The sequence below is a fragment of the Martes martes genome (assembly GCF_963455335.1).
Source record: "Martes martes genome assembly, chromosome: 18".
In the NCBI taxonomy this organism is placed as follows: Eukaryota; Metazoa; Chordata; class Mammalia; order Carnivora; family Mustelidae; genus Martes; species Martes martes.
This window is the reverse complement of record NC_137906.1, coordinates 12,874,715-12,902,551: the sequence shown is the minus strand read 5'-3', so window position 1 is coordinate 12,902,551 and position 27,837 is coordinate 12,874,715. Positions and strand designations below refer to the sequence as shown.

Below are 27,837 nucleotides of genomic sequence, written 5' to 3'. Positions count from 1 at the left end.
CCTAGTTACTTTTTTTTTTAACCAACTGAAGGTTATATATGAAGAAATTTCTTTTAGAGCTTCCATGTGGACCCTTGGTTGTTACTTTGAAAATATAATGCCTAGTTAAAACCAAGGCTTGCATGACCAGAGACTGCCCCGTACACCCCTTTGTTAAATGGATATTAATCATAAATGGAAATATTTCGGATGAACTTGTCTGATGTTTTCCAGCGATGCTGATCATTGAGCTTTCGGCCTTCTGAAATATCATCTAGGGTATTACATGTTTCTAAGGGGTCAAGGAATATTGGCTACTTAATTGGGCCAAATAGCCGTCATTTATACTTCTTTAAAAGTAGGTCTGTTTAAATAAGTGATTGATTAATTGGATGAATCCCATTTTCATGTGTACTTCATTCACTTTCTTTCTCTCTTTTTAATATTTCAGAAGATGTTGTGCCGTATTTTAAAACAGAGCCGGGCCTACCACAGATTCACCTGGAAGGCAACCGCCTTGTTCTCACCTGCCTTGCTGAAGGGAGCTGGCCTTTAGAGTTCAAGTGGATGCACAATGACCGTGAGCTCACCACCTACACCAGCGAATATAAGTAATTGACTGCTTGAAAATCAGATTCCGTTTCAAGTTGATGTGTTCAGAATATTTGCCTTATTGGCCATAATAGCACAAAGGGTGAAAATATTTTATTGAATTTCTAATGCATTAAGATTAAAGGAATAGAATTAATTAGAATGTGATTTAATATTCTGATCTACATTGTATTTACACCTAGGAAGTCTATCATTATATTTGTAAAAGGAAGCCTGTTAGTGAAATTACTAGACTAAAAAAAGCTATAGTTACAGAGGAATGCAAATAACAGCTTTAGCATGATAAATTTGCTGTCTTGTGGCAACAGCCCCACCCACCAGTATTGCTCCTATTTAAGGAGCATGAATGTTTAAACAGAGATCTTTAAATCTGTAGCTTCTGGAGCTCTGAGCAGTCAACAGAAAATTTACCTGGCTAACTTTTAAAGTCAGGATGGGAGTAGATGAAGCTGTGGGGGAGGGACATGAGCAGAGCCTCTCATTCCAGCAGCAAAAAAGGAGGTTGCGCCAGGTGTGGGGTGCAGGAGTGAGCATGATGCTGGGGGCAGAGAACAAGCACTGAGGTCGAGGAAGGCCGAGATGAGGTCACATGCAAGCTGTGGCTTCTCCCAGGGCCAACAGTACCAGCTTCTAAACCTCCTGGTCTCCCGGCAGGGCTCAGGTCTTTCAGGTTTAAACCTATTTAGTTTCCGTTTCTATGGGAAGGTTATTGTAACAGATGCTGTAGTTCTGAGTAGGACAGAGAGTTAGTGACTACATAAAAAGTCCCAGAGGTCCCCATATCAGCAATGTCATGCTCTTATTTAATGGAAATAAGAGAATTGGTTGTCCAGAGGTATTTTAAATAGAGTAATGGGCTTCTCAACATGGCTCGGGGGTGGGGGGACATAGCCCATCACTCACTCACTTTGAAAGTCAGAAGTTAGGGGCATCAGGATGGCTCAGTCAGAAGATCACGTGACTCTTGATCTCAGGGTTGATCTCTACACCCACGTTGGGTGTAGAGATAACTTCATAAATAAGCCTTAAAAAATTTTAAAAAACAGTGGTTGTAATATGATGGCCCGTGAACCACATCCAGTCTGCCCACTATATGGTATGTGTGTATTTAAAAAATCAGTTGAAAATATATACGGATATACACACGGATATCTCTCTTAATTGCTTGCCAGCATTTAACACTTGTAAGATTTCATATAAAAATCTACTTTCTGGTCCCTCTTAATCAGTCAGAAGGCCTGGCCACCTGGCTCTGCTGACCCACACAGAAGAACTGTGCTTTTGCTCAGTTCCCTTATCTACTTGCTCTTTGTAGACTAGAAGTTTGTACCTCCTTTTTCACTATTAGGCCTATACTGTCAGAGTATCTGCTGTTGTAGGAATAATTAATCATAATAGTTCAGAGCATGTTGACATCACCAGACCCAGGTTTGAATCCCAGCTTACCACCAGTTAGCATCAGCAATGTGACCTCAGGCAAACCAGGAATACCTACAAAATGGGGATGATCATACCTCATTTGTGGTGTTGTGAACATTAAAGGGCTCTAACGCAGGTAAAATGGTGTATTTATCTGCTAATAAATCCAAGTTGACATTGTATATTAGTATAATGAGGTGTTAGGGATTTGTTTTTGTAGGAGGGGCATAAGAAAGGAAAAGACAAGCAAGCTTACAAAGGAGAACCATGTGTGAGTAATGGGCTTTAGCAGCAGGTGCCTTGAATTCAGATATTTCTATTCAACTCCTGTGTGTTATTTTGGACAAGTGCCCTAACCAGTTTGATCTTGATTTTCTCATCTGTAAAATGGGTGTAATAGAAGCCACCGAAGAGAGTTCTCATAAAAATGAAATGACATAATGCTTTGTATGCTCCAGGGAGAAAGGAATGAAGTTGCAGAAGACTCCAGATTGTCCTTCCCTATAAAAAGTAGTAATATGGATGATCTATAATGATGGTCTTCAAATTGGGGAACATGGCCTTGGATAGTGGCAAAGGAATTGCTTTCTAGATATTCAGTTTCCATGTGTCTTTGCTGATGTTGAGCTGACTGCAAACATGCCTCTGTGTAGGCACTATGGTTCTCTTTTCCTGCCCTCTTTGTGCTTTCTCCCAGTTCACAGAAGGAAGGCTCACTTTCCCTGAGTCTTCCTGTGGAATTGCTTCTCCAGGGTGTAAGACAAGCGCATAGTTCAGAATTTCCGGCTTGAACAAAATGTTGGGCTCTTTTAAACAACCCCAGAAGAACTTCTTTCCTTTTACATATTCTCTTTAGGGGAAAGTAGGACACTAGAAATGGGATATTTTGATCAGTTTTGGGTTTTTAAAAATTCAGATATGTTGTGTAGATGAGCAGCAGGAGCTATACCAGTTTTAACAACCCCCCCTCCTTTCCATTCTCCAGCTGCTGTCAGAGAACATATTGTGTAAGGTAGACCCACGGCAGGCAGGGGCATCTTGTTTTATCTAGGTGGCAAACCTACAGCCGTGCCCTGGGGCTTGTCCCCTTACACAGAGTAGGACGAGAGTATTCAGGATTTGTCAGAAAGAAGAATGAAGTTGAGAAATATTTTTTTTTTTTTTAGAAGTTTTTTTTTTTTCTTTTTTCTTTTCTTTTTTTTTTTTTTTTTTTTAATTTATTTATTTGACAGACAGAGAGCACAAGTAGGCAGAGAGGCAGGCAGAGACAGAGAGGGGGAAGCAGGCCCTCCGCCGAAGCAGAGAGCCCGATGCGGGACTCGATCCCAGGACCCTAGGGATCATGACCTGAGCCGAAGGCAGGGGCTTTAACCCACTGAGCCACCCAGGCGTCCCGAGAAATATTCTTTTATGAAGCACAGTCTGTCTGCATTTTCCCCTCCTCTGAGATAAGAGCATGGTGAGGCCTCAATTGGAGATCTTAGGAAGAACGAGGTAAAAAGTGCTGTTTACTTTGATCGGATCCATGTTCTATCTTGATATAGAAGGAACATGCACAAGAGGAAAGATAGGGCTTTGTATTTTCTCAAACATTTATTCAGAGGACACCCTCATTAACTTTGGCAAAAAAGATTATTTAATATTCTCAATCTGTACCCTTTTTTTTTATTGCTTTCCTGTGTTTTGCTTGCTGCTGTGCTTCAACCTCTTCTCTACTTGTTTATTTGCTTTTCCTGTGTACTCATTGGATTTAAATGAACACCTAAATGACCACAAATATGTGGTCAATACCTTCTCTTTGTTGTTAATTTCTATCCAATTCTGTTTATTCTAGTGTTAAATAACTTCCCAGTCAATGAAATTTAAAATAATTGAAAAAACAAAAACAAAAACTCAGCCACTTTACTGTCATTAACAGACATTTTCTTTCTAAATTTCTTTTTTTTTAAATTTTTTTATTTCTTTTCAGCGTAACAGTATTCATTGTTTTTGCACCACACCCAGTGCTCCATGCAATCCGTGCCCTCCCTAATACCCACCACCTGGTCCCCCCAACCTCCCACCCCCCGCCCCTTCAAAACCCTCAGGTTGTTTTTCAGAGTCCACAGTCTCTCATGTTTCACCTCCCCTTCCAATTTCCCTCAACTCCCTTCTCCTCTCCATCTTTCTAAATTTCTAATGCCTAATAATTGTATTTTGAAATTAACACATATATGTTGTTTTGATTAACTGTAATAATTGCAATGAACATGTAATACAGAAGACTTTTTATAAGCACTTAGGATTTTTTTATCAAAGGACTTCCTTTTTAAGTTGCCATTTATATGTATATTTTTATTTCAAATTAAGTATGTTGGATAATCAATAAGTATCTTTCAGGCATGAAAATAGGTTAGAGCTTTACACTGTGACAGTATCGTAGCCAATGAGGTTTATCCAAGGCGCGATTATTGCTAATTGAAAATAGGTTAGGATAAAATTCTATGGGGTAAATAGATTTACAACTCAAGTTCAAAGAGTAAAAAATAAAAAAAGAACAGTATGAAGGTTCTATCTGTTAAAGAGTCCATTATTAAAAAATGGATAATGTGGATTTCAGAATCATTGTTTAGATTCCACTGGATACATGTAAAACAGCAGTGTAACAGTTTTGTTTTAAAATGCTACATCAGGGTCTCCTGGGTGGCTCAGTCGGTTAAGCATCTGCTTTCGGCTCAGGTCATGATCCCAGGGTCCTGTAATCGATTTTGGCATGGGCTCCTTGCTCAGCGGGGATGCTGCTTCTCCCTCTGCCTGCCATTCCCCTGGCTTGTGCACGCTCTCTCTTTCTCTCAGACAAATCAATAAAATCTTAAAAAAAAAAAAAATGCTAGATCAGGGGTGCCTGCATGACTCAACTCAGTTAAGTCTCTGATTCTTGGTTTCAGCTCAGGTCCTAATCTCAGGGTCCTGGAATCAGGGAATCCTCTTGTGAATTCTCTCTGGTTCTCTCTCTCTCTCTCTCTCTCTCTGTCTTTCTCTATCACACACACACACATAAATAAATAACACATAAATAAATCTTTAAAAAATTGCTGAATCATACACCATGCCATTATTATACATGCAACTACTCAGATTTACAATGAAACAGTTTTGGTGTTCACTTTAAAATACACAAAGAGGTGGGGATTTTTTTGCATTGCTCTTTGCATTAGCAGATTTACCTATTAATTTGGCGCACTCTGGATAATCCACAGGAAGGCAAAGCATTGTGGGTCTTTGAAGCAAGATTGCATGGGCGGCTCATTATATATGGATCATTAAAATGAGATACATGCTTCATTCCCATTTCACTAGAAACTTAGAAGAATTGGATTATTCTAAAGCAAGAATGGTTTGGGGTAGATGTGATAAATTATATTCTGTTCACTGAGGGCTTCAGACACTCAGATGGGTTATCAAGGATCCATTGTATTTTGTCATCATTTTTTTAGACATAAAACCTGTCCCAAAAATCTCATGCTATTTTTTCAAATTACTCTTTCATCTACTTCCTTCCAATAAGCACTTTCAGCTGTCATATGTTAACCTTCAGGAGACCATTCGCAGTCTCAAATTGAAAAACATGGCTACTTTATGAAAATGGTAGCTGTTTTCTCACTGAAATTGAGTCCCTCTCCCCCTACCCCCACTTTGTGTCAATAGGAAATAATAATCCTATAAAGGGCACATAATATAAACTCAGCTTCTCTAGCTTTGACCAAAAATAACATTTTCTTTGCTGCTTGTGTTGCAAACTGCACAATGAATTTCAGTGAGTTTCAGATGATTTTCATATTGATGCTTGTATCCACATTTAGGCAGGGGTGACTGTATTGGCAAAATTCTAGTAGTTCAGCAATTAAACCAAGTTTTCATAGCTGTCATAGGCAAATTTTTTTTCTAGAAAATATTTATTTTCAATTATTTTCTACTTTGAGATAAATAATTATATTCAATATGAATAGATAGATATCTAAGCCAATAATTTCTTAGTGGTAGGCATGATATTCATTGTTATAAACAGGAGGGATAATTGGATACTGTAAACTGCAAAAAATCTTATCTCCTTAGGTGACCTATCTCTGTGGTTCACTTTCTGTGACAGTATCAATAATAGAAGTTTGATAGATGATGTTGATTTTTTTTATTCCAGTAAGAAAATAGGAATGGTTAAGGAAGAAAGTAACTTTTTTGTATGTCTTATAAAAAGATTAAAAAATTCACAATATCAATAAAAATTATTAGAGACCTGGGAATAACCTTTATAAGAACCTACATGAAGTAGAAAACTTCATTAAGAGGTATGAAAGAGAGTCCCAGATAGGAAATCTAAAGAGCCATGAAACCAGACAAAGTATATGAAACAGTTGTGTTTAAGACATTGGACATCAGGCAGCCAAAGGTGGTGATGCCTGAGAAACAGAAAATCAGTGGGCCCTCTGATTGTCCCAGCTTAATGCTGTGTGAGAATTTCCAGGCTATGGCCCACACACAGGGGTGCACATGTGTCTGGAGGACTCCTGAGTTGGAGAGATTGGAGAATCCAGGGAGATCAAGGCAGAGTACCAGAGAAAGAGGACTAGATATCTGCAGAGGTTTATTGTTGAGTATTAGACAGAATTTTCATCAGCACATTCACGTGAGGAGATTCCCCAAGGCCCAGGAAAAGACTTCCCAGAAGTGATGGTAGTTCTTTCCATGCTCACCATGCAGGGCTGGGTGGGGGGCCTGTTCTCACCAGCCATACCAAAAAACCTTACAATTTATGGGGTTATTGAGTAGAGGATACAGAATGATCTTAGGTCTGTAATGAGAATATTAACCCTTGACCAAATGCAGCTCTGATCCTGCCTGAGATTTTATAAACAAGACTGGAAAGGGATCAGGTGACTTTCAAGTATTTTTCAAGCATCAGAGAGCAAAACTTGAGAATATTTATAGAAATACAACAGTATCCAGCACCAAGCAGGGTAAAATTCACAATGTCTAGAATTGAATCAGAGGTTATCAGGCACATAAAGAGAAAGGAAAGCATGATCCATAAGGAGGAGAAAATTCAGTCTATTAATCTCTTAAGCCAAAGCTGACACAGGTATTAGAAGTAGCAGGGAAAGATATTGAAAATTATAAATGTATTCCCTGTGATCAAAGCTAAATACATACATGAAAGATATTAAAAGGCAGACATCAAACTTCTGAGGACAAAACCTGTAATGTCTGAGATGAAAAACACATTGGATGGGTATTAGCAGATTAGACATAGCAGAAGAAAATGTTAGTAAACTTAAAGGTGTAGCAACAGAACTACCCACAATGAAAGGCAGTTAGAAAAAATAAAAGGGAAACAAACACAGTGAAATGAGGACTAATAAGTTACAGGACAACTTCGGCTAGCCTAATGTATGTGTGATTGGAATCCCAAGGGAGGCAGGGTCAGAAATATTTGAAGGAATAATATTGAAAATGTTTTACAGTTGATGATGAAAACTGTAAACCCACCAAGGCAGGAAGCTCAGCAGATGCCAGGACTGGATTTGCCGGCCAGAGCAGTAAGGAAAACCAACACAAAAGAAATAAAAAGGCATCTTAAGTGAAAGACAGAAAAATGTCTTTTTTTGAGGGTGACACGATCACCTATGTAGAAAATGCAGCACTATCTATTAAAAGGCTGCTAAAACTAGTAAGTGGACTTAGCAATGTTACAGGATACAAGAACAGTATTTAAAAATCTTAAGACGCTGAGCCGAAGCATCTCATTATGCTTTATTGCTAAGTTATGGGAAAGACTCCTCCACTTGTTTTTGTTTGGTTTGGTTTTTAACCTGCTCTGCCCCCTACTCACCAAAAGGAAAGGTCTGCTGAATTGAGAACTCTTTTGTTAGGTGACATGTAACCAGTTGCTTTCTTCATCACCCCCCTGAACTGAGTGTGACCCCTGCCTGCATCTTCCCACAAAGGGCTTAGTTCCCCAAGTTGTTTGGCTTCAGTTTTCTTGACTTGGTTTATCATCACTCTTCTGTTGGCTAACTCTCCATTGGCCCTGTCCTCTAGGAACTGTGCAGCTCACCACAATAACAGTTATATTTTTGGCTCATATGAACTAGTCTTGAACATTTTGGCTAAAATAAGTAGAATCCCTTGTAGTCCCACACTGCTTAAGGCTCTGGGTCCTTTTATCTTTTTCTTAACATGTTTCAGTCTGGATTTTTCATTTCAGTATTTTGTTTGTAAAGAAAGCTGTGGACTGATCCCACTTTTGATTATGCTTTTTTAATTTCATGTAGGAAATTTATAAAAATAAAATTGAAAGCCTAATTATTTATCATCACATCTCCAAAAGAAGAATCAAAGTAGTTCCAGAAAGGGTATAAATGACTTACAGGGTTTTTTTTTTTCCCCCCCATAACCATTTTTTTTCACTTTGAATGTAAGATTGGGCTCTGGGCCAAGATATGGAAGTTTATTATAGGACTTGGTTGTTTATTTTCATGCAAAACAGATGTTTTTATACCAGCATAAAAAGTTGAAGTTGTAGGGGATAGTCTTACCTGGAGTGGCATGAAATGGATCTAAGACCCCCATTCAAAGAAAAAAAAAATAAAAAAAAAAAGCTTTACATCTAATTTTAACAGGCATGAAAATTCTCTCTTGGATTGAATTATGTTGCCTGACCTGAGAGGGAGAAATGCAGATGTGCCTTCATTATTCAGAACCAGCATAGGTCTCTGTCGACCTGTGTCCTTAGTCATAGTATCTCACTGTTGCTAGAAGATCTGCTCCACAGTAACCTGTCTGCACCCAGGCAGTATTTTGTCAGACATTTTCTCAAATTTTAGTGTTTCGTGTTCAAGAAAACTCCTAACGGGTTCATTTATCACAGTTTTTGAGGGACTGTTGATTGCCTAATGATTCTTAGTGCTTTACCAGGAAACCACAACTTTTAGAAGAGAGATGACTCGAAGAGGCATTATTTGGGTTTTTCTGTGACCATCGTGAGTGCTTGATAGCTTCAGAAGCTTTTCCAGCTGAAATTATTTTGGCTGTGTCCTGTAGTGTAGACATTTGGGGAATTCTAGGACCAGCCACAGAAACAAACTTTCATAGTGAAATGGAACAGGAAGCTGTTGCATGGACATTGGGTTGCTCTTAGAGTCAGTCACCAGGCAGGCTGGAGATGGGGCAGTAGCAGAGTGAGGTGAGCCCACTAGAGCCAAATCAGCCTGAGAGCCAGTCCTGTGAGAGTCCTGCTGCTAGTTCAGCTGGAGCCGGGGTGCTGTTGTTGGAGCTGCTGTCCTAACTGGCAGTGGATGCTGCACTGCTCCCCTGAGGCCCAGACTCCGCTGCGCCCTGGCACCACTCCTGTTAGATGAGTCCTTTAGCCCTGTTCCTGTGCATCACCAGCCTGAGACCCCAAAATCCAGAGTACGTGTGGCCAGTGGTCATGCATCATCTCCTACCTGTGTCCAGGGGTCTGCCTCCACGGAGACTCCGAGTGGAAATTCTTCAAACACAGGAAAATGGCGTAGATCCCAGGCAGACGAAAAATGTCAAATGTTCACTCCAGGCAGGGCTAGTCACGTAGTTGTTTGTGGCCTGGAATTGAGCTCGAGCCGCCTGCTAGAGAACCTCTGGGGTGGTTCTCATGGCCCATCTCGAGAGGCATTTCAGAACTGAGGTATTCTCCTACTTAGCAGGAACGGACATTTAAACCCTTGGTTTTGCTGTGATTTTGTGTTTGGTTTTCTTTAATTTGCTGTTCCTGATAATGAACTAGCCCTGGTAAATGTTCTGTTGGTCTAGTAGAATTCTGCCTTTCTACAGTGAGTACAAACATTCCCTGCTGTGTTTATTTGAAAAAGGAGCAGGCATTTTCTATACTTTAGTGGCATATGGTGCTAAGATTTTATCATACTTTCTTATAAAGAGCCAGGAAACTTTCTCTGCTTAAAAATGTGTGTTTATAAACAATAGGCTTGCAGTGAATATTCCCATCTGTTAGGTGAACATAATTTGTGTAGGAATTCCTGTAATAGGTGGAGTACTTTGCAACTTTTTAGTATATTTTTTCCCTGGCGAGACATTAGACTAAAGAGATGGTACAAAACAGCATATGCCTAATATTCAATTTTGTATCTGCTCCTCCCTGTGGTTTGAAAACACTGCTATTTTTGTGCATTAGTACATAGGATCACTATAGAAATTCATAAGAATTTAAAATCTATTTAGGATACTGCAAAAAAGAAAGAGAAAATGGAATGGATAACAATTATTTAAATATGGAAATGTTGCAATGATGAAACTATGCATGTAGTTGTTCAAATATGTACTCCTATAACTTGTGTTATTTCGTTTCCAAAAACTTTTGTCAACTTCATTGTAACTTAATCTCAAAACTCCTCCTTATTTATAATCATGGTATCTGACAGTTAAAGCTGCTCATCTTTCTAGCCTTGATTTGTAATTTAAATAAATGGCATTGACTCTCTGTGTTCAGTTTGATATTATTCTTATTATCCACACTAATTAATTTTTTGAAATGAGCCATTGCCCAGAATGAAATAAAATTTTGAAGATTAAAATTCAGTAATATTTTTCATAAAAGATTTTATTAATCTTGTCATGGGAATATCAAGATGGTTATCAGAGGGAAAACATACTTTGATTAATATTTGCTTAGTGCTGAATTACCTAGATTGTCCAAATGTTTTATTCACTTAAAAATTATGCCTTTAAGTTCCTTTTTCAGGTTGACTAATTGGACATACTTGAGTAAAAAGATGAGCAATCAGTTGAATGTAAGCAATTTCAAGCTATGCTTAGGAACTGAGCCAAGAAAGCGTACCGTTCATGGTGCTTTTTACCTCATTTTTAAAAGTTTCTCTGATTATCCTTTGTGAGAAGTATTCTTAAATTGAAGGTAACTATTAACAGAACATCTTTATAATAAAGGATAGGATTGCTGAGTTTTCTCTTTTTTTGGGAAATTGGCTACCATACGATTGGATGTTAGCTCTCTTTTTCTTTCTTGTGGTAGGCAACTTCCTTTTTGTAAAAGTGTCCAGGACTCAGCCTTATTCTTGATTTGTTTTTGAACATGGCCTAGAAACCAATTAATGAATTCTCTTAGGTCTTGTGAAAGGTTTGGGCTCTGGAGATATAACACTCTCTTGAAGTGGTCCTTGGCTATAAATTGTACTTGCTTATGGATTTCAAAATATCCTAAGTTGTAAAACTAACAGTAAACCGAAAGCAGGGCTTTTATGGAATCTGTACCTTCTAACTACTTTTTTTCCTTCTATAAAATGTTATTGAAGTTTTTAGAAAGGCATTGATTTGAAGGATGTGATTACTTACAGTCATATAGCATTAAAAAATACCAATGAAGTCACCTTTCAGTTACCCACAACATTTTTAAAGTTAATGTCAGTCCACATGCGGAGAAGGAAGCGAGGGAAGTGTGTGAATTGTTTTGGCAGGGGAGGGGGTCTATAACTGTGAGCACAGAGGGGAATTGTGTCACCATGTCACTGCTCTCTTTGCCTCTATGACACCTGTATCTCATCCTGAAAGTGTTATTTGAATTTTTAGGTAGAGTAACATGACACATTATATAAAGTTTATTGCCAGTTCTAGAAATGACTTCTAGAGATTCTGAGAGGATTATAAACACCTTTGGTTGAAAGGTCTAGTTTAAGTGTAATGACCTATAGCTATTTTACATTTGTCATTTCTTCAACAACTTGTGAGTGTTGTCTACTACATGCATGGCAGTGTGCTAGGCACCAGGAGCAAGTGATGTACAAGGCAGATTTAGAACCTAGCTTGGGGTATTACTTACTGACGGCCTTGCTGGGGAGACAGACATCGATGACGTAATCTCACAAATAAATGGCGGTTGGTGAGTATGTCGACCAGAGAAAGATTGCACAGACAATAGTTTACCAAAAATAAAATATTTGTTGAGCACTTGCAAAATGAGATGCCAGAGCTGCTCTAGATATAGAAGCATTAACACTTCTTTTTTGTATTTGGCAGGTATATTATCCCGTCTTTACAGAGGCTTGATGCTGGGTTTTACCGCTGTGTGGTGCGAAACAGGATGGGGGCTCTCTTGCAGAGAAGATCAGAAGTTCAAGTCGCATGTATGTATGCATTGGAAAAGTCTCCAAATGATAAATAACAGAAACAAAATATCTGTGGGGAATGCTGATCAAAATCACTTTTAACCATTGTAGGAATCGAGATTCTGTCTTGGATTCTCTTTGGAACAGAATAATTGCTAAAGGTTTTGGGAGATAAGTAAACTGGCAGTGAGGCTGGTCCAATGGTGGTGATGGGGCTAATGAGGTCAGTGCCCTTCCTGGCCATCCAGCAGTCAGGGGCTCTGTCAGGCCCTGTGGAGGACAGAAAACAAAGTATTAACAAGATGCCTTCTGCTTTATGATTAGCTGCTCTTAGCGTTTCTGATACTCAGATTCAAATGTTTTTCAAATAACAAATTAAACCAAGTTAGGTAAAAATTTGTCAGTTCATAATTAGTTCTTTCCAGTGATTTGTTTAATAATCCTTCAGCTACACAATAAAAAGTAGATGGATAGTAATGTCCTAGATGGCACTATTGTTAGTGACTTGATGAGGTCTCTGTGGGGCAGACCCATTTTGGAGTAAAAGTAACTGAGGGAGATACCAGAGTGCAGGAAGTTTGTGTCTGATGTTGTATCTGGAAGGAACTGGAGACAGGCTGGCCAACGCAAAGCACTTAATACTTTTGTAGTCCAAAATCTGTGAAGGGTCAGATCTATTTAAAATGGCCTGTCTGCTTTATTATGTTTTGAATTTGCTACCAAAATGTCTTGTCATTGAAAAGAAAGCAGTGTTTATGAAGCTTTAAGTTACATGTTACTATGTTACGACAGATTTCAGAGAACTCTAGGGAGTTCCTAAACTGAGCTGTTAACCAATAACTAGAATGTTTTCTTATTTGTTTTTTTGACCACAGGTAAGGCCTATAGTTTTCAGCATTACTAGATCAAATAAAGTAAATGCTCACTACTCTACTATTCTGTAATTACTAGTGACTGAGTGAGGTGCTGGTCCTGTATACATTTAGTTATGTTTTTAATTAGGAAGGCTCAACTTTTCTGAATTGTTGTGAAGTTACTCAGCTAAATTTTTCTGCAGAATAACTGAGAACTTCTATTCAATTGAATAATTGAAAACATAATTAATACATACAAAGTTTAGATCAGTACCCCAAACACATTTGAATAAGTTAACAGCTTGGAATTTATTATCATTTATTAAATGCTATATGTAATATTATTTGGGGCTTTTTTTTTTTTTTGGTCAATTATTTGTACCCTTGTTTCTATCATTTATCTCTGGCTCTTTGATGTTCTCTTCTTTCTCTTTTCTCCTCCTTTTTGATAACAAGTTTCACTTTGAAAATGACCGTGACTATTTTCCTAATCTGTTTCATTAGTTTGTTTCATCTCTTTCCTAGAATATTAAATGCTGCTTATTACATAGGAAATAATTTCCTTTGAATAAAAACATGCATGGATAAGAGATTTTCTATGGACTATTCCAAATTTATATACATTGAAAGGAATACACATATGCCACGTGTGTGTATACGCATATATCTGTATCTAAGCATAATGTAGACATTTTTCAGAAGTTTCAAATGTTACTAATTTAAAAATTGGCCTCTTATATCTACATTCTAATGACTGGGGTTTTTTCTGTGACACCCATTTTTAAAAAGATACTGTTTACTGGTAACACAGGGACTGGAACGAAGCCTGCTTGCCCCAGATTAAAGGAAACCGAACTGGGCAGTGGTGGCTGCCTGGGCGGAACCAGCCTGAGAGACGGGGGAGCTGAGGGGAGCTGCGGGGCGAGCTGCCGGCGCATCATTCCCATCTCTGCGGCAGTGGGACGCTTTCCCACAGTTTATTCCAATATTAAAATCAGTTGCAAACGTTTCATTGTAGTGTTGCCGCGACACAAAGACCATGAAGTTCTGCTGATTAATGCATTTTGTGGGCACTTTGGAGGCACATGGCTCTGCCTCATGCTTCGCTTCACCCCCAGATCTGCACTCATCAGCATTACTGCTCAATCTCTCTTGTCTTATTGCTTAATTATAGCAACGTCGGTGACTTTGCTGTAATGTATAGTTATTTCCATCTTTGACCCTTCTCCCTCCCCAAAAAAAAAAGAGTTTTCTGGAACTTAAAGGGTCTGATTTTTCTCTGCAGATATGGGAAATTTCATGGATACAGACCAGAGGAAAACAGTGTCTCAAGGACACGCAGTAGTTCTCAACTTACCACCCATCACCAGCTGCCCAAGACCGCAAGTGACCTGGTTCAGAGAAGGGCACAAGATCATTCCCAGCAACAGAATGTAAGTTGCTCCAAACTTTAAAACACAACTCATTCCATTTGTTGGCACCATTGACCTATTATTTAATGCATTTCACTATATCGGTTAAGCCTTGAAAAAAATAATAACCTGGTCTGGTAGTCTTCCCCCAGTCCTTCTAAGCAGCTTTTTGGAAAACTTGGCTTGGAAATGTTTAAGCAGTTTAAAGCAATCGTCGTGTCATGTTCCTCTTAGGGATGCTGCGTGTCCAGAATAAAGCATCCTTACTTAGTCGTTACGGTCTGTTTTTCCCTTTCTTGAACGCACTTTTTGAGGTGTCATTGTCATCCCTGAGTTGTGTTTAGCTCCAAGTACTAATTTAATGAGTGCTGGTATTTACTTATAGAGCTGTGGGGTTTTTCCCCCTCTTTTTACTGAGCCATGTTTGATACTACTTTCTCTGACAATAAAACAGTAATTACCGCTTATTTCTCTTTATCCTTTTATCCTACCATGACAGTTTTATTTCCCTTCGTCTAATTAGTGGTTCGCCCATCTATTGCAGAAGAGTTGCTTTGTGATTAGTTAAGCATTATTTCAAGGTGTTCCTGCCTATCCCACATTCAAGGTATTTATCTAATGCCAAACAGATTTTCTTCATTTAGAGCTTTAAGTGATTAAAAAGAACATTTGGTATATATTTCATAACTGGGCATTCTGCAATATAATTTAAAGATATAAATATAAACATTTCAGGGATGAACATTTCTGAAAGAATCATGAAATGCTTATAAGCGTGGGCTAAAAGTCAAATACTTACGCTGTCAGATGGTTGCACTCATACAAAAATTCATGAGAAGAAAATGCTTTTGTTTTGTTCTGTTTTTCTAAAACAGATATGTATATAAAATAGTTTGCTGGAAAGGTTTTAAATGTAACTCTGAAAGTCACTGTGAGGTGTCAACTTGCTTTCTCCCCTACCTGCCCATCCATGGGGCCCCTTCTCTAAACCAGGCTCCATGGCTCTTCTGCCTGGGCCTCTGAACCTGCTTGACGCCAGACCATTCTTAGCCTTATTGAATACATGTTTCTAGTCTCGTTATCGGAACAGGAAAAATATTGAAGTGTATAAAGGCCACATTTAAAAATTTAGTAAAAATACTAATTACAGTAGAAAGTGAGATAACTGCTTTCCTTTTTATTTTATTAAGAGTTGCTTGGGTGTCCACGTTTATATTGATTCCAATGATAATAAATGCCTTTCAAGGTCGGTGAAACAAAGAACAGGGATCAATTTTTCATTCTTTTAGAAGGCTGTTAGGCTGAACAAAAGGCAGCTGAGGTACACTCTTGCAAAATATTCTGGAAGTTTCTAGCATTGAGCACAGTGTGGCTGGGCCAATTTGGGATGAATGCTAGGGAAGGGTGGGTGCTAGGGAGGGTGGGTAGATTGAACTAAGCTTCCTCTCCAAAGTCGGTGCTTCTAAGTAATGTCAGTGGGAGCACAGTCCGTGGTGGAAGGATTAGTCTAACTCAGCAGCAAGTAGCTGTACAGCCCGTCACTTGTTGACTTGCTGTCTAGCTAGATTCACAAGGCAGCATTTATTCAAGAAGTATGGAAGGAGATAGAATGAAATAACAGCTCTTAATTTTATAAGCTTTTCTTTTTCTACTTGCAGATTCTTGTTAAAACTGTTCAATTCCTGGCTAGCCGCTAATGTAAAGATGCTAAGTAGGCTTTAACTTAGTGTCCCATCAAACAAATGATCTGCGAAGCTATTGATAAATCTCCAATCTCAGTAGAATAATATGCCGGTGATCTTTTTTTTTTTTTTTTCCTTTGGAGATGAGATGAGATGAGGCTGGTTATGGATATTTCCACATTTGCAAGGCCTTTTGTTTCATACTTTCCACCTCATCATCACCCCCATATTTATTAAGTCCCTGCTGTGCAAGATGTCATAAATCAGTGCCCGTGTGATTTTCTTCCTAAGTTTATACATCATTCAAAGATAGATTGCTTTACACTTCTAAGAAAGTTTGGCTTTGGATAGCAGTTGGGAGGGCATTTCTGCATGGCCCCTGCCCAGACGGTTGGCAGACAGGAGTCAGATGGTGTTAGATCTGTTCTGCACCACCAGAGGTGTCCTTTAAAAACTGAAATGTTTGGCTGAAAGTGTTTCACTATAGGGAAACAGGTCAAGCTTCTATACCTGTCGGTTCCCTAACATGGCTGTGGAGATGATCCTTTTCCACGAGGAGAAGGAACCTCATCTTGCCAGCCCTACCTCCTTACTTTTTTTTTTTTTTAAGATTTTATTTATTTATATGAGAGAGAGAGAGCATGAGGGGGAGGAGCAGACTAAGAGGGACAAACAGGCTCCTCCCTGAGCCCCAAGCCCTGTGCAGGGCTTGATCTCAGGACCCTGAGATCATGACTTGATCTGAAACCAAGAGTCGGATACTTCATGACTAAGCCACCCAGGTGCCTCACCACTGTGACCTTCAGAATGTGAGCTTTTGGCTTACAATTAAATGATGTTTTTTTCATTTTCAAGGGAAATATAATTCTAATGTTTCCTAACTTGAAAAGTCAGTTGAATTGCCTGTTAATAATTTTAACAGCAGCTGTTATTGAGTACCTACTTTAAACACATCCTCCCTGATCCTCACAGCTGTCTTCTGAAGAAGTATAATTAGTTGTGCTTCTAGAGATCAGACCGAGGATTGGAGATGTTAACCAGCCCACCCAAGGACACACCGCTGACCAATGGCAGAGCTAGGGTTCCACCCCAGGCCTGTCTGGCTCTGAGTCTCATGCTGTCTTCTGCATCACACTAATTCTTCTTTTCACTTTATTTTGCCAAACCTTCTTGGTGCTTTTGATATCTCTTTCCCTATACTTCTTATTTTCCTATTTCTCCCTTTTTAGAACACCAACCTTCAAATTGAAATACTACAGGTTGCCGTGAGCCACAGGCACACACAGACACATTGTTCACCTACCTCTGAGCCTGCCTGCAAGTGTATTATGTATTCGATGTATCGGGTCTGTAAGTCCCTAGCTTCAGAAGTTTTTAACAAAAGAGAAGGCAAACATGGTTATCCAGTTAAGGCATGGGCTTTATGAAATTCAAAGGCCTCGTGGGAGGTAAGGCGGAAATGATGCATGTGTAGCACAGGGTGGGGGGCAGCAGGACAGAGAGGGCAGCTGCTGTGTGCAAAACCCAGCACCCGATCCCCGACAGCCTCTTTGTTCTTGAGCTACACACTTGTGGAAGGAGGAGGTTTAAATTGTGCAGCAAAAGGAGCAGCAGAAATCCATCACCATCCTAGAAAAGTAGCTGAAGTGAATGTCCCCATGGTGGGTGTGAGTTGCTGCACATTCACGTCAGAATGAAGGTAAAGGAAAAACTCACGAAGTTCTGATTGCACTTTGGGCTTTTCCCCCCATTCTTTTGCTGAGTACTTATCGAGGGCATGCCACATCCCAGGTGCTGTGCCAGGCACCGAATATGCAGCAGGAAACAAAAGAAAGTCCTTGTCCTCAGGAACCCTGTCTCCAAGTAGAAGGAAATAGATGACATGCCAGCTGGTGATAACAGTGAGGAGAAAATGAAGCAGGGGCGGAGTGGGGAACGCAAGGGTCAGCTGGGTTACTGTAGATGTAAAGTCAGAGAAGGTCTCTCCCCTAACCACCTCTTTGAGCAGAGACAGGAACAAGTCCGGGGAGGAGGCCTGGGGGTGAACTAGTGAAAAGAGCACTGGAGGTAAGGGAACGGCATATGTGTTGGAGGAACAGCCAGGCCGGAGCGAGGGAGAGGGCTGGAGAGGAGGTTCCTGAGCTGGCTGGACCCGATTCCTAGATGCCGGTGACTTAGCCAGAGTGAGGACTTCGGCATTTGCTCTGAGGATCCGAGCAGAGCAGCAGTGTGATCTCCCTCGTGATCCTTCTGTTAGGAATTCTGTGAGGAATGGACTATAGGGCAGCAGAATCCGAAACGAGGAGGCCAGGTAGGGGTTTGCTGCAGTAGCTCAGGTGACTCAGGTTTGGGGAGGGCTGGTGAGAAGTGGCCGATACTGATATATTCTGAACGTAGACTGCGTAGGATTTCCTGCTGGATTAGCTGTGGGGTATGAGGGAAGGAGAGGAGCCATGGACAACTCTAAGAATTTTGGCCTTCACAGCTGATAGGATGGACTTACCACTTCCTGAACAGGAGAGATGATTTGCGGGCCAAGCAAGTCATCTATATTTGGGGTGGGTGTCTAAAATTGTTTTTGTACATGTTTGAAATGCATAGTAGATGGTCACGAGGATCCAGTCATGAGATAGTTGTTTATATCAGACCCAAGGTCAGCAAAGAGGTTTAGCTAAACTTGGGCGTTGTTAGTATGTTCGTGATTTTTAGACCTCTTTAATGCTCTGTATGAAACACCTAAGTCAGTAAGCGAAGCCCAAAGAGTTCATCGTATCAGCTGAGATGCTCTTGGTCAGAGGTCACAGAGGATGAGTGTGACCAAGCTAAACAACCATGAACTGGAGTACTTGAAGAATTTCAGAACCAAGCCAGTAGAAGGACGGGGAGAAGGTGGGACCAGGGATGCATACGGGGACTGTGCTCAAGGCCAAGGCTCAGGGAGCCAGTCAGCACTTTAATGGCTTCCCAGGAATGTGAGGTCCAATCACCTGGAACTTGTAACTATGTCACGTAACAGGGCAGATGGGGAAGAAGGTTGCAGAAGCAGGAGGAGACTCGTAAGCTGGGAAGGTGGGACAGAGGAGGAAAGGTGAAGTCTTAAGACGAGCGTAGGTGTGTTCAGTGCCGGGCGCCCCCCGTGGCCGCTGCCCGCAGTGCTCACTCTTCTCACCTTCAGATGTGAGCAGCTGAGAGTCACGACCCCGCGTGGCATGTTAGGTCATTTCCTCCAGGAGTTTGTGTCCCCTGGGTATTGGCCATCGAAAACATCCTTGTTCTGAGAACTCTGTCTTGCGCAGCAGATACACACTCCTGGAATGGCTGAGTGTGTGAAGAAATGTGAAGAGAAGTCAGTAATATTTGTAAACTTCCTCACCAAAAGTGGGAGGAACATAGCCTTGAGGAAAAATGCTATTGATGAAGGAGAAATCTATCTTAGGAAAGGCAAACAATACTTCAAAAGAAATGAGACTAAGTTATACTCGGAATTTTGAATAGGTAATTATAGGTTTTATTTATCTAAGAAGATGAAAAAAAATGCATGTTTGTTTTTCTGATTTACTGAATCCAAATAGTTAGTTTGCTATCTTTGCATGTCAAAGGTGAGGATAGCCTTGTCTTATAAATATTGTTTAATTTGATAATAAAATTGTTCTGTTATTTTGGTTTTGATATATGTTCTTTGTTTCCTTTTATTTCTCAGAATGTGAAATGTGAATGTTGATGTCGTGCAATATTTCTCCCACCTCCAGGAGGTAATTTATGTCGGCAGTTATCAGATTAGGACGCAAAAACTTGTTTTGTACTGTGCCATTCTCTGGCTTAATTGCAGGTTCTTGTGCTCAGACTGCGTGCGGCAGCCTACCTGACGGGAATGCGGAAGCACGGCGTACTTGCCTGTGTTTGTCGGGGAATGCGAAGTTTATAGATTAAATATTTCAACCTCCAGTCAGCTTTTTGCAGGATGACTTGCCAGGGAAGATGTGAATTGTGAAGTATGGGCAGTAAACAGCATCCCAGGCGACGTGGAAACAGCCTGACTCGTAATTGTCCATGCTTAAATACTCGAATGTCCATTAACTTATTACCATTTCATTTCAATCGCTTCAAGAAAGATTTGTTTAAATTAGCGCTTGTAGTGGAAGTCACAACTTAATGCTTGAATGAAGTAGATCTGGTTGTAATAATATTTTTATAGTTAACTGGGCTTTCAAAATAATATGCTTTTAAAAATTTTATATTATATTTTATAGGCATTTTGTGAATGTTTATAGAGTACGTCTATACATGTGAATTGAGCCCTATTTGCTATAAGTGAAAAAGACTAGGAGATGTGGGCTCCAGACCTGCTTCCATCATTAAGTCCGACCTTGGGCAAATTACTTTCTCTGCTTTGCTTCCATTTTCTCATGTCAAAGTGGGGAAGGTGTGCTAAATGACCACTGAAGTCCTTTCTGGTGTTCATACTCAGCCATGCTCATGGAAGGGCAGGCCTGTTCTGCCTCTCCCTCTCCTCATGCATTCAGTAGATATTTACTGAGTGCTAATTTTTTGCCAGGCACTGTTCTCGCTGCCAGGGGCAGAAAGGGGAATGAGGCATTGAAGGTCCCGCCATCAGTGATGGCCTCATGTGGGAACAGGTTAATAAACAGGTTACTCTCAGGGGAGGACAAGCACCGTGAGGGAATGAACGGGGACTGGGATGGGAGAGCTGAGCGGGAGAGGGAGGGATCTGGCTGCTGCTCTACACTGGGTGGCCCAGGACAGCCTCTCTGGGCAGGCGACATTTAAACAACCACATTACTGAGGTATAATTTACATACAACACGAACAGATTTTCAGCACACAAATTGATGAATTCTAGCAAATATGTGACAAATGTCAGCCCCTTCCCAGTCAAGTTCCCTGGTGTACTTAGCACTCATATGCCCTCTCCAGCCCTGCCCACTAATCTAATTTTTATTACCATAGGGTAGTTTGTATATTCCAGAATTTCTTATAAATGGGATCATAGAATATGAAATCTTTTGTTTGGCTTATTTCATTCAAGATAATTTCTGTGATACTCTCAGGACGGTGTTTAGTACGAGTAATTATTCATATTTCTGAGTGCCGACATTGTTTTAAGTGTTTTCCATGGAATGATTCGTGAGATCCTCCCAGCAGCCCAATGAGTCGTCCCGCTATTGTCCCCACTTTACTGATGGCTGCTAAGGTAGGGAGAGGGCAGCAGCTGGCCAATGTCCTAGACCCCACTTGCCCTGCTGTGCTGACTGTTTTCTCAGCTTCTGTCTGTAGGGCGAGGAGCCTGCCCTGCATGGAGCTGGAGGACAAGTGTTCTTGGCAGAGAGGGCAAATACTTGCAAACCCAGGAAACAGTTGCTTCTGTTTGCTCAGCTGGAGGGGCTGTTGTGCGGTTGGGGTGTGGAAAAGAGGCAGAAGGGAGTACAAGGGACACGGGACCTGAAGGCAACAGAGTCTGTGAAGGAATCTGGATTTATTCCATCTACCGTAAGAAGTCTTTGCGGAGTTTGTGTTTTTTTGGAAAATGTTTTGAGATTGTGGTAAAATACATGTCACATAAACTTTACCATCCTAACCCTGGTTCAGTGTACAGTTCAGTGGCATTAAGTGCATTCCCTTTGCTGTGTAGCTGTCCTCACCAGCCATGTCCAGAACCTTTTCTTGTTCCCACACTGAGGCTCTGCCCCCACTAAGTAACAACTCCCCACTCGGCCCTCCCCACCCCAGCATCCACTCTTCTGCCTTCTATCCCTGATTTTGACGTCTCCAGGGTTCCTCACGCAAGTGGAACCATGCAGTATTTGTCCTGTTCCCTCATCTTTAATTAAACTTTGTATTTTGAGTTGATCGTGTATTCAAATAGAGTTGTAAGAAATAATACAGGCAGAGCCCATACACCCTTTAACCAGTTTCCCCAAGGGGTGACATCCTTGCCACACTGTCGCACCATATCACAATTAGGATATTGACATTGATAGGGTCAAAACAGGACACATTCCCATCACCAGAGGTCCCTCCAGTCTTATTTATGGCCACGCCCCTTTCCTCCAGCCCTCACACCCACCCTCTCCATTTCTATAATTTCATCACTTAGACCATGTTATGTAAGTAGAATCATGCAGTCTGTTATAGACTCATCATACGATGAGTTTCTTCACTCATCGTAATCCTCTGATTCATTCAGGTCATTGCCTGCGTTGGTGGTTGGCTCCTTCTCACTGTGTAGTGTTGCATGGTGTGGGACATACCACAGCCTGTGTAGCTGGCGGTGAAGGACATTTGGGTTGTATCCGGTTTTCCACCATTTCGAATAAAGCTGCTATAAACAGTTGTGTACAGGTTTTTGTGGAAACAGAAGTTTTTGTTTTTCTGGGATAAACACTGGGGAATGCAGATGCTGGGCCACATGGTAGCTGCATGTTTAGTTTCTGTAAGGAAATGCCCAGCTGTTTTCGAGAGCAGACGTACTATGCTACACGCCCCCCAGCAATGTCTGGGCGATCGCGTTTCTCAGCCCCTTCTCTCGCACTTTGTGCTTGCACTGTTTTTTGTTTTAGCCATCCTGATAGGTGTGTGATTATAACTCATGGTGTTTTTAATGTGCATTTCCCTAATGACTGATGATGTTGAATATCGTTTAATGTGTTGATTTTAGAAGGAACCAAATAGGAAAAATACTAAACCTCTTGAAGTGAAAAATATAATTATTTATCTAAAAAGTCAAGTGAATCAGTGAGAGAGCAGACACTATGCAGCTAAAGTGGGAAATATTGTCCGGGTGGGTGTGAGGAAGAATAAAGAATAAAGCACAGAGATTAAAAAAAAAAAAGATGGAAAATATGGAAGACAGGCTAAGAGATAAAGAGGATAGAATAATCACTCGAGCTCTAAGAAGAGGGGGAAAGAATGGGAGGAGATAATGTTCAGAGATAATCGTCCTAGTATTTCCTAAAATGATGGATCCTCAGAGTCAAAAGGCAGATTAAGCTCCAAGTAGGACAAATGAAAATATATCCAAATCTAGACATATTATAATGTCACCGTTGAACTTCAAAGACAAGAAATCTTAACAGCAACCATACGTGTAATTCCCGTTGCCTCAAAGGCACAGCCATTAGATCTCCGTGGGCAGCGATAGTAGAGAAGATAACGGACTAACAGCTTCAAAATTCCAAGGGATGTAACTGTAATTGTGGAAACCCATATCCTGCTAATCTAGTGTCCAAACCGAGGGAGGCCTGAGGATGTTTTCGGACAAGACTGGGAACGTATTTTTCTGAGAGCTCCCCTGAGAGACCCACCAACAGTGGGCTTGAGGAGAAAGGAAGTAGAATGTTAGAAATGTTGGTCTTCATTTGATTTTTTTTTTCCTGTTAGGAAATGTTTAGTAATTGTGGTTTTACTATGTTTAAATAAAAGATAAGGAAGGTGGAGGGAGCAGGTGGAGATAGTTCTTTGGACATATTTTTACTGGGAATGGCTGCAGAGAAAGGGCGAGTGTCCACATGGGCTACCTGAGATCAAGGGGGTGGTTTTTCTGTTGAGGTGGGAAATACCAGAGAATGCTTGTATGCTCGCAGAAGCAGTTCTCCATGAGGAAAGGACAATGTGAAGGGTCTAGGGAGCGTGAGGATAGCTAGAGGAGCAAAATCCAGGAAGGGCAAGAGGCCAGGTGGCCTGGGCACACACAGAAGCAGCATGAGAGGGAGGGCCTGGCATGGTGGGGTCCACGGGCTTACACCTGTACATGGGGGGCCTTCAGCAGGGAGCCTTTGAGAGAGTCAAGGGCAGCTTCCACTGTCACAACAGAAGCCTAATGGGGGTGTGAATGCATGTTGTGTGGCAGATGTTCTTAGGAGAAATTGAGGGCTTGTAGGGTTTTCTTTCCTCTGTGAGTATTGAGAGGAGGTATGAGTTCAGAGTGGAGTGTGGCACACCATGAGAGGGAAGGTGCTGAATCATCCGGGGACTCAAAGCAAATGGAGAAACATGCTAGGCTCGTGGGACCGCCTGAGTGCACATGCATGGTTGCGGCTTGTGCTGCTGGAGCTCTTCCGGAAGCTTTACAGGTTCTGCTGCAGTTGTAGGGAAGGCAACTAATTGGGTTCAGAGAAGGTGAAGTTTGCCTGTCGCATGGGAGTGAAAAACAAGGACATCGAGGGTGTTTGCAAGGGGGCGATGGCTCTCAGTGGACTCGGAGTCATCTGAGGGAGGAAGTGTGGGGTGGTCATACATGGTGGCATGGAGTCAGAAGACCGCGGGAGTCCGTGAAGGAAGAGGAACGACTGAGTGGGGAAATGAGGGGAAATGCTGCGCTGGGCCCCACGGATCCACTCATCCTCACCTTGGCCACTCCTTCCAGTCCCAGACAGCAGGTGTCTCCTCCCATCGGAACGGAGAGAGTGAGTGTTACAATGCAGAATGCTGGCCCAAGTTAAATTTTTGTAGGGTGAACCTTGACCCTTACGGAAGCCGAGAATGGGTCTATGTGGGGGAGAGGGAGCAGACCAGCAGAGAAGATGCCACACCACCCCAGCTGAACTGTCCAGCAACAGGTGGCTTCAGGCCTCCTCTCTGAAGTCATCCTGCGAGTCAAGCACAGCTGCAAAGCTTGAGGCCAGTGGGCTCCCGCCCTCCTTTGTGCTCTCTCCTCTCTCCCTTCTCCCTGTTTACAGTGACCTCACGCACCTGCAGCGGGCCCACAGAGATGCTGCTGCGGAGACTCTGTTCCCCAGGAGACCCGGGGTGTGATGTCTGGGATCTGAGATGGGACTTGAGAATGAACTCTCATAGGGGTTGGCAAGGCTGAGAGGGTGACCCTGCATGTGGGGCTGGGATGGCACGGGAGAAAGTATCAGCAGAGGTGAGAGGGTTAGTCACCAAGGTCCCAGCAGGGGTGCTCAGCCACCTGGGATGACAACAGCAAGAGGAGTCCTGGTGATGTAGTTTTGAATAGTAGTGTTTTGTTGGGGTCTGGATCCAAAGGCCAAGAAAGAATTCTTGAGACGTCTTTGGTGCAAAAAGGTGATTTCATTAAAGGTCAGGACAGGAGAAAGAGCTGCTGCCCCGGGGTTGTGAGGAATGGCCGATTATATACTTGGGGGTTGGGGGAGGTAGGGAAAAAGGGAGGTGTCCAAAGGACTTTGATATGCTAAAGAAGACTTTTTTTTTAAAGATTTTATTCATTTATCAGAGACAGCAAGAAGGGAGCGCACATGCCGTGGAAAGGGGCAGAGGCAGGGGGAGAAGCAGCACCCTTAAAGAAGACTCTGGGGATCCTGGAAGCCTTACTGTTATCAAGCTAAGGCTGTTTTCCCCTCTAGCAGAGTATCAACATTAAGGCAGTTGGGGTTTGCTAGAAGAATGTTGTGCTCTGCCTGGCTCAATTATTCGTCAATGGGCTGCAGGTTATAAGGACATTTAATTTTGTCTTCATTTCTTTTCTGCCTCTGTTTCCCACATCACTAGGGAGACGCAGAGCCAGGAGATTGCTTCTGCAGCAGGTGGTGGGAGTAAGTCGAAGCCCATCAAGGGGTTCTGGAGAGTAAAGGGAGCTCTGACCCCACCGCAGTGGCTTCAGAGGAGCTGGGGTTTGGAAGGAGAGGTGACGGTTTTGGGGGTGCCACTGATGGCCCTTGCTCTGGTGGACTAGGCTCTGGGAAGCCCTGCTCTTCTGGGTGGGTCCTCCAGTGTATGGCACTTCGGAATCTCTCTGCTACAGACAGAAAATTCGTGTCTTCCTCCGTTCCCCCAGTTCCTTTGTTGAAATCCTAACCCCCAATGTGATGGTGTTAGGAGGTGGGGCCTTCGGAAGGTGCTTAGGTCATGAGGGTGGACTCCTCGTGAGTGGGATTACTGCCCTCGTGGAGGAGACCTTCGAGAGCTCCCTCCCCACTTCTGCCACATAAGGACTCAGCCAAAAGGTGGCCACAGACAAGAAAGAGGCTCAGTCCAGACACCCAGTCTGTCAGTGCCTTGAGCTTGGATCTCCAGCCTCTAGCACTGTGAGAGAAACGTTTCTTGTGTACCGGTCACCCCGTCTGTGCAATTTATAGCAGCCAGGTGGATGAAGACACCCACGTAGGCGGAGTCCACCCTGTGATGGATTGTGTCACCTCTCAGTGCCTCTCCTGTACTTGGGAGCAGGCAGACGGTCTCTGTCCTGAGTAGTCCTGAGATTTAACAAGAAGTAATGAATGAGAAGTAATTTATTAACTAATGTTTGAGGAGGTGAAAGAGGATACATGCTGTATTTCCTCCCACCCCATGGTGTCCTCATGCTTCCTTACTGATGTCCTGTGTACATGTGGCTCTGTGCATGGCTATGTGTGTCGATGTCTGGGGACCTAGTGCTAACTGGCAGGAAGGGACCCATGGGTAGAGAATGTGCTGGGGCTGTGGGTACCACTGTGCCCCAGTCTGCCTTTGCTCCTGTACGTGTCCTATGGGCTTTTCCAAGTGCTGGTTTCTGACACCTAGGAAGTTCCTGTTGTTGTTCTGACCACATCCAGGAGGAGTCCCATTGTCTGAGCTGGTATGAGGGCGCGCAGATCAGTGTCCGTGGACATAGGGAAGAGAGAGAGATGGGAAACACGACATTGCTTCAGTGAATGGCCTCCGGAATGCTGACTACATTTCCATCTTTCAGGCAGACCTCACTGTGCACTGTGGGAGGAGAGCCAAGATTGCCCAAGAAGTTCATGTTTCCTTTTAGATCGTTAGGCATTTTGACACTATTACATGGAAGGTCACCCTTAAACATCCGATCAGGTTCTGGGCTGTGGCTGGTGGTCGCCGACACTGACAATGGGACCTGCACTATCAGTGACGCAGACAGACTTGGTGAAGGTCGTTAAAGCATCTTCTACGTACTAGGGTTTGTTGGGCATGTGTGGGCAGCTTCCATCATCCTCCTGCTTTGGAATCAGGCTACCTCATAGCCAGGGAGCCACTCCAGAGCACAGTGAGTAGCCGAAGGGCAGGGGTGGGGAACTTAGAATTACTTGGTTCCATTTGAGTTGGCAGTGTAGTATTTAATGACAAGACTTTAATATTCTGTGTACCAATTTTTCATTTGAAAATAAAATACCACTTCATTTTACATGAGCAGATCTAGTGACAATAATGCATTTCTTTACAAATATTAGCCTATTATACATCTTGAGTCAGTTGCACATAATTGCATTTCACCAACTTTACATAATACTTTAATTAAAACTAGGATAATTAAAATACAGTTTTAATGAACAATAAATTCTGAAGTTGTCAAGCCTAGAATGTGTTATGTGAATCATACCTTGCTCTCTTTTTAGCTGCTAAATCGGTATCCACATTACATTTTGCAATGGCAATGATTTGAGCAGGAGGCATTCTTTAAATGCCTTTAATAAATAATAGATTTCTTTGTGGCTATCATATATCTATCTGTCCCCCTTGCATACAGTCGATTGTCTGTCTGTCCCCCTTGCATACAGTCGATTGTTTGCTACTAGTTATAAACCCTAGAAGCAAGGAAAAGTTTTTCTTTGAGATCTAATTAACATATAGCATTCTATTAGTTTTATGTGAACAGTGTAATGATTTAATATATGTATTGCGAAATGATCACCACAATAAAGCTAGTTAACATCCATCGCCACACAGAGTTACAACATTTTTCTTCTATTGAGAACTTCTAAGATTTACTCTGTTGGCAACTTTCAAATATATG

General features: G+C 41.8%; 1 protein-coding gene across 2 annotated transcripts in view; it reads left to right on the top strand.

Annotated features, from left to right (window-relative positions):
- The window catches only part of SDK1 (sidekick cell adhesion molecule 1), an 865,094-nt gene that overhangs the window by 351,672 nt on the left and 485,585 nt on the right, over positions 1–27,837 (top strand). For both annotated transcript variants that reach the window (XM_080830507.1, XM_080830508.1), the window contains exons 2-4: positions 431–590; positions 12,070–12,176; positions 14,298–14,445. In XM_080830507.1, coding sequence (XP_080686633.1) covers positions 547–590; positions 12,070–12,176; positions 14,298–14,445 — 299 coding nt within the window. In that variant the 5' untranslated portion in view covers positions 431–546. The remainder of the gene's footprint in view (positions 1–430; positions 591–12,069; positions 12,177–14,297; positions 14,446–27,837) is intronic.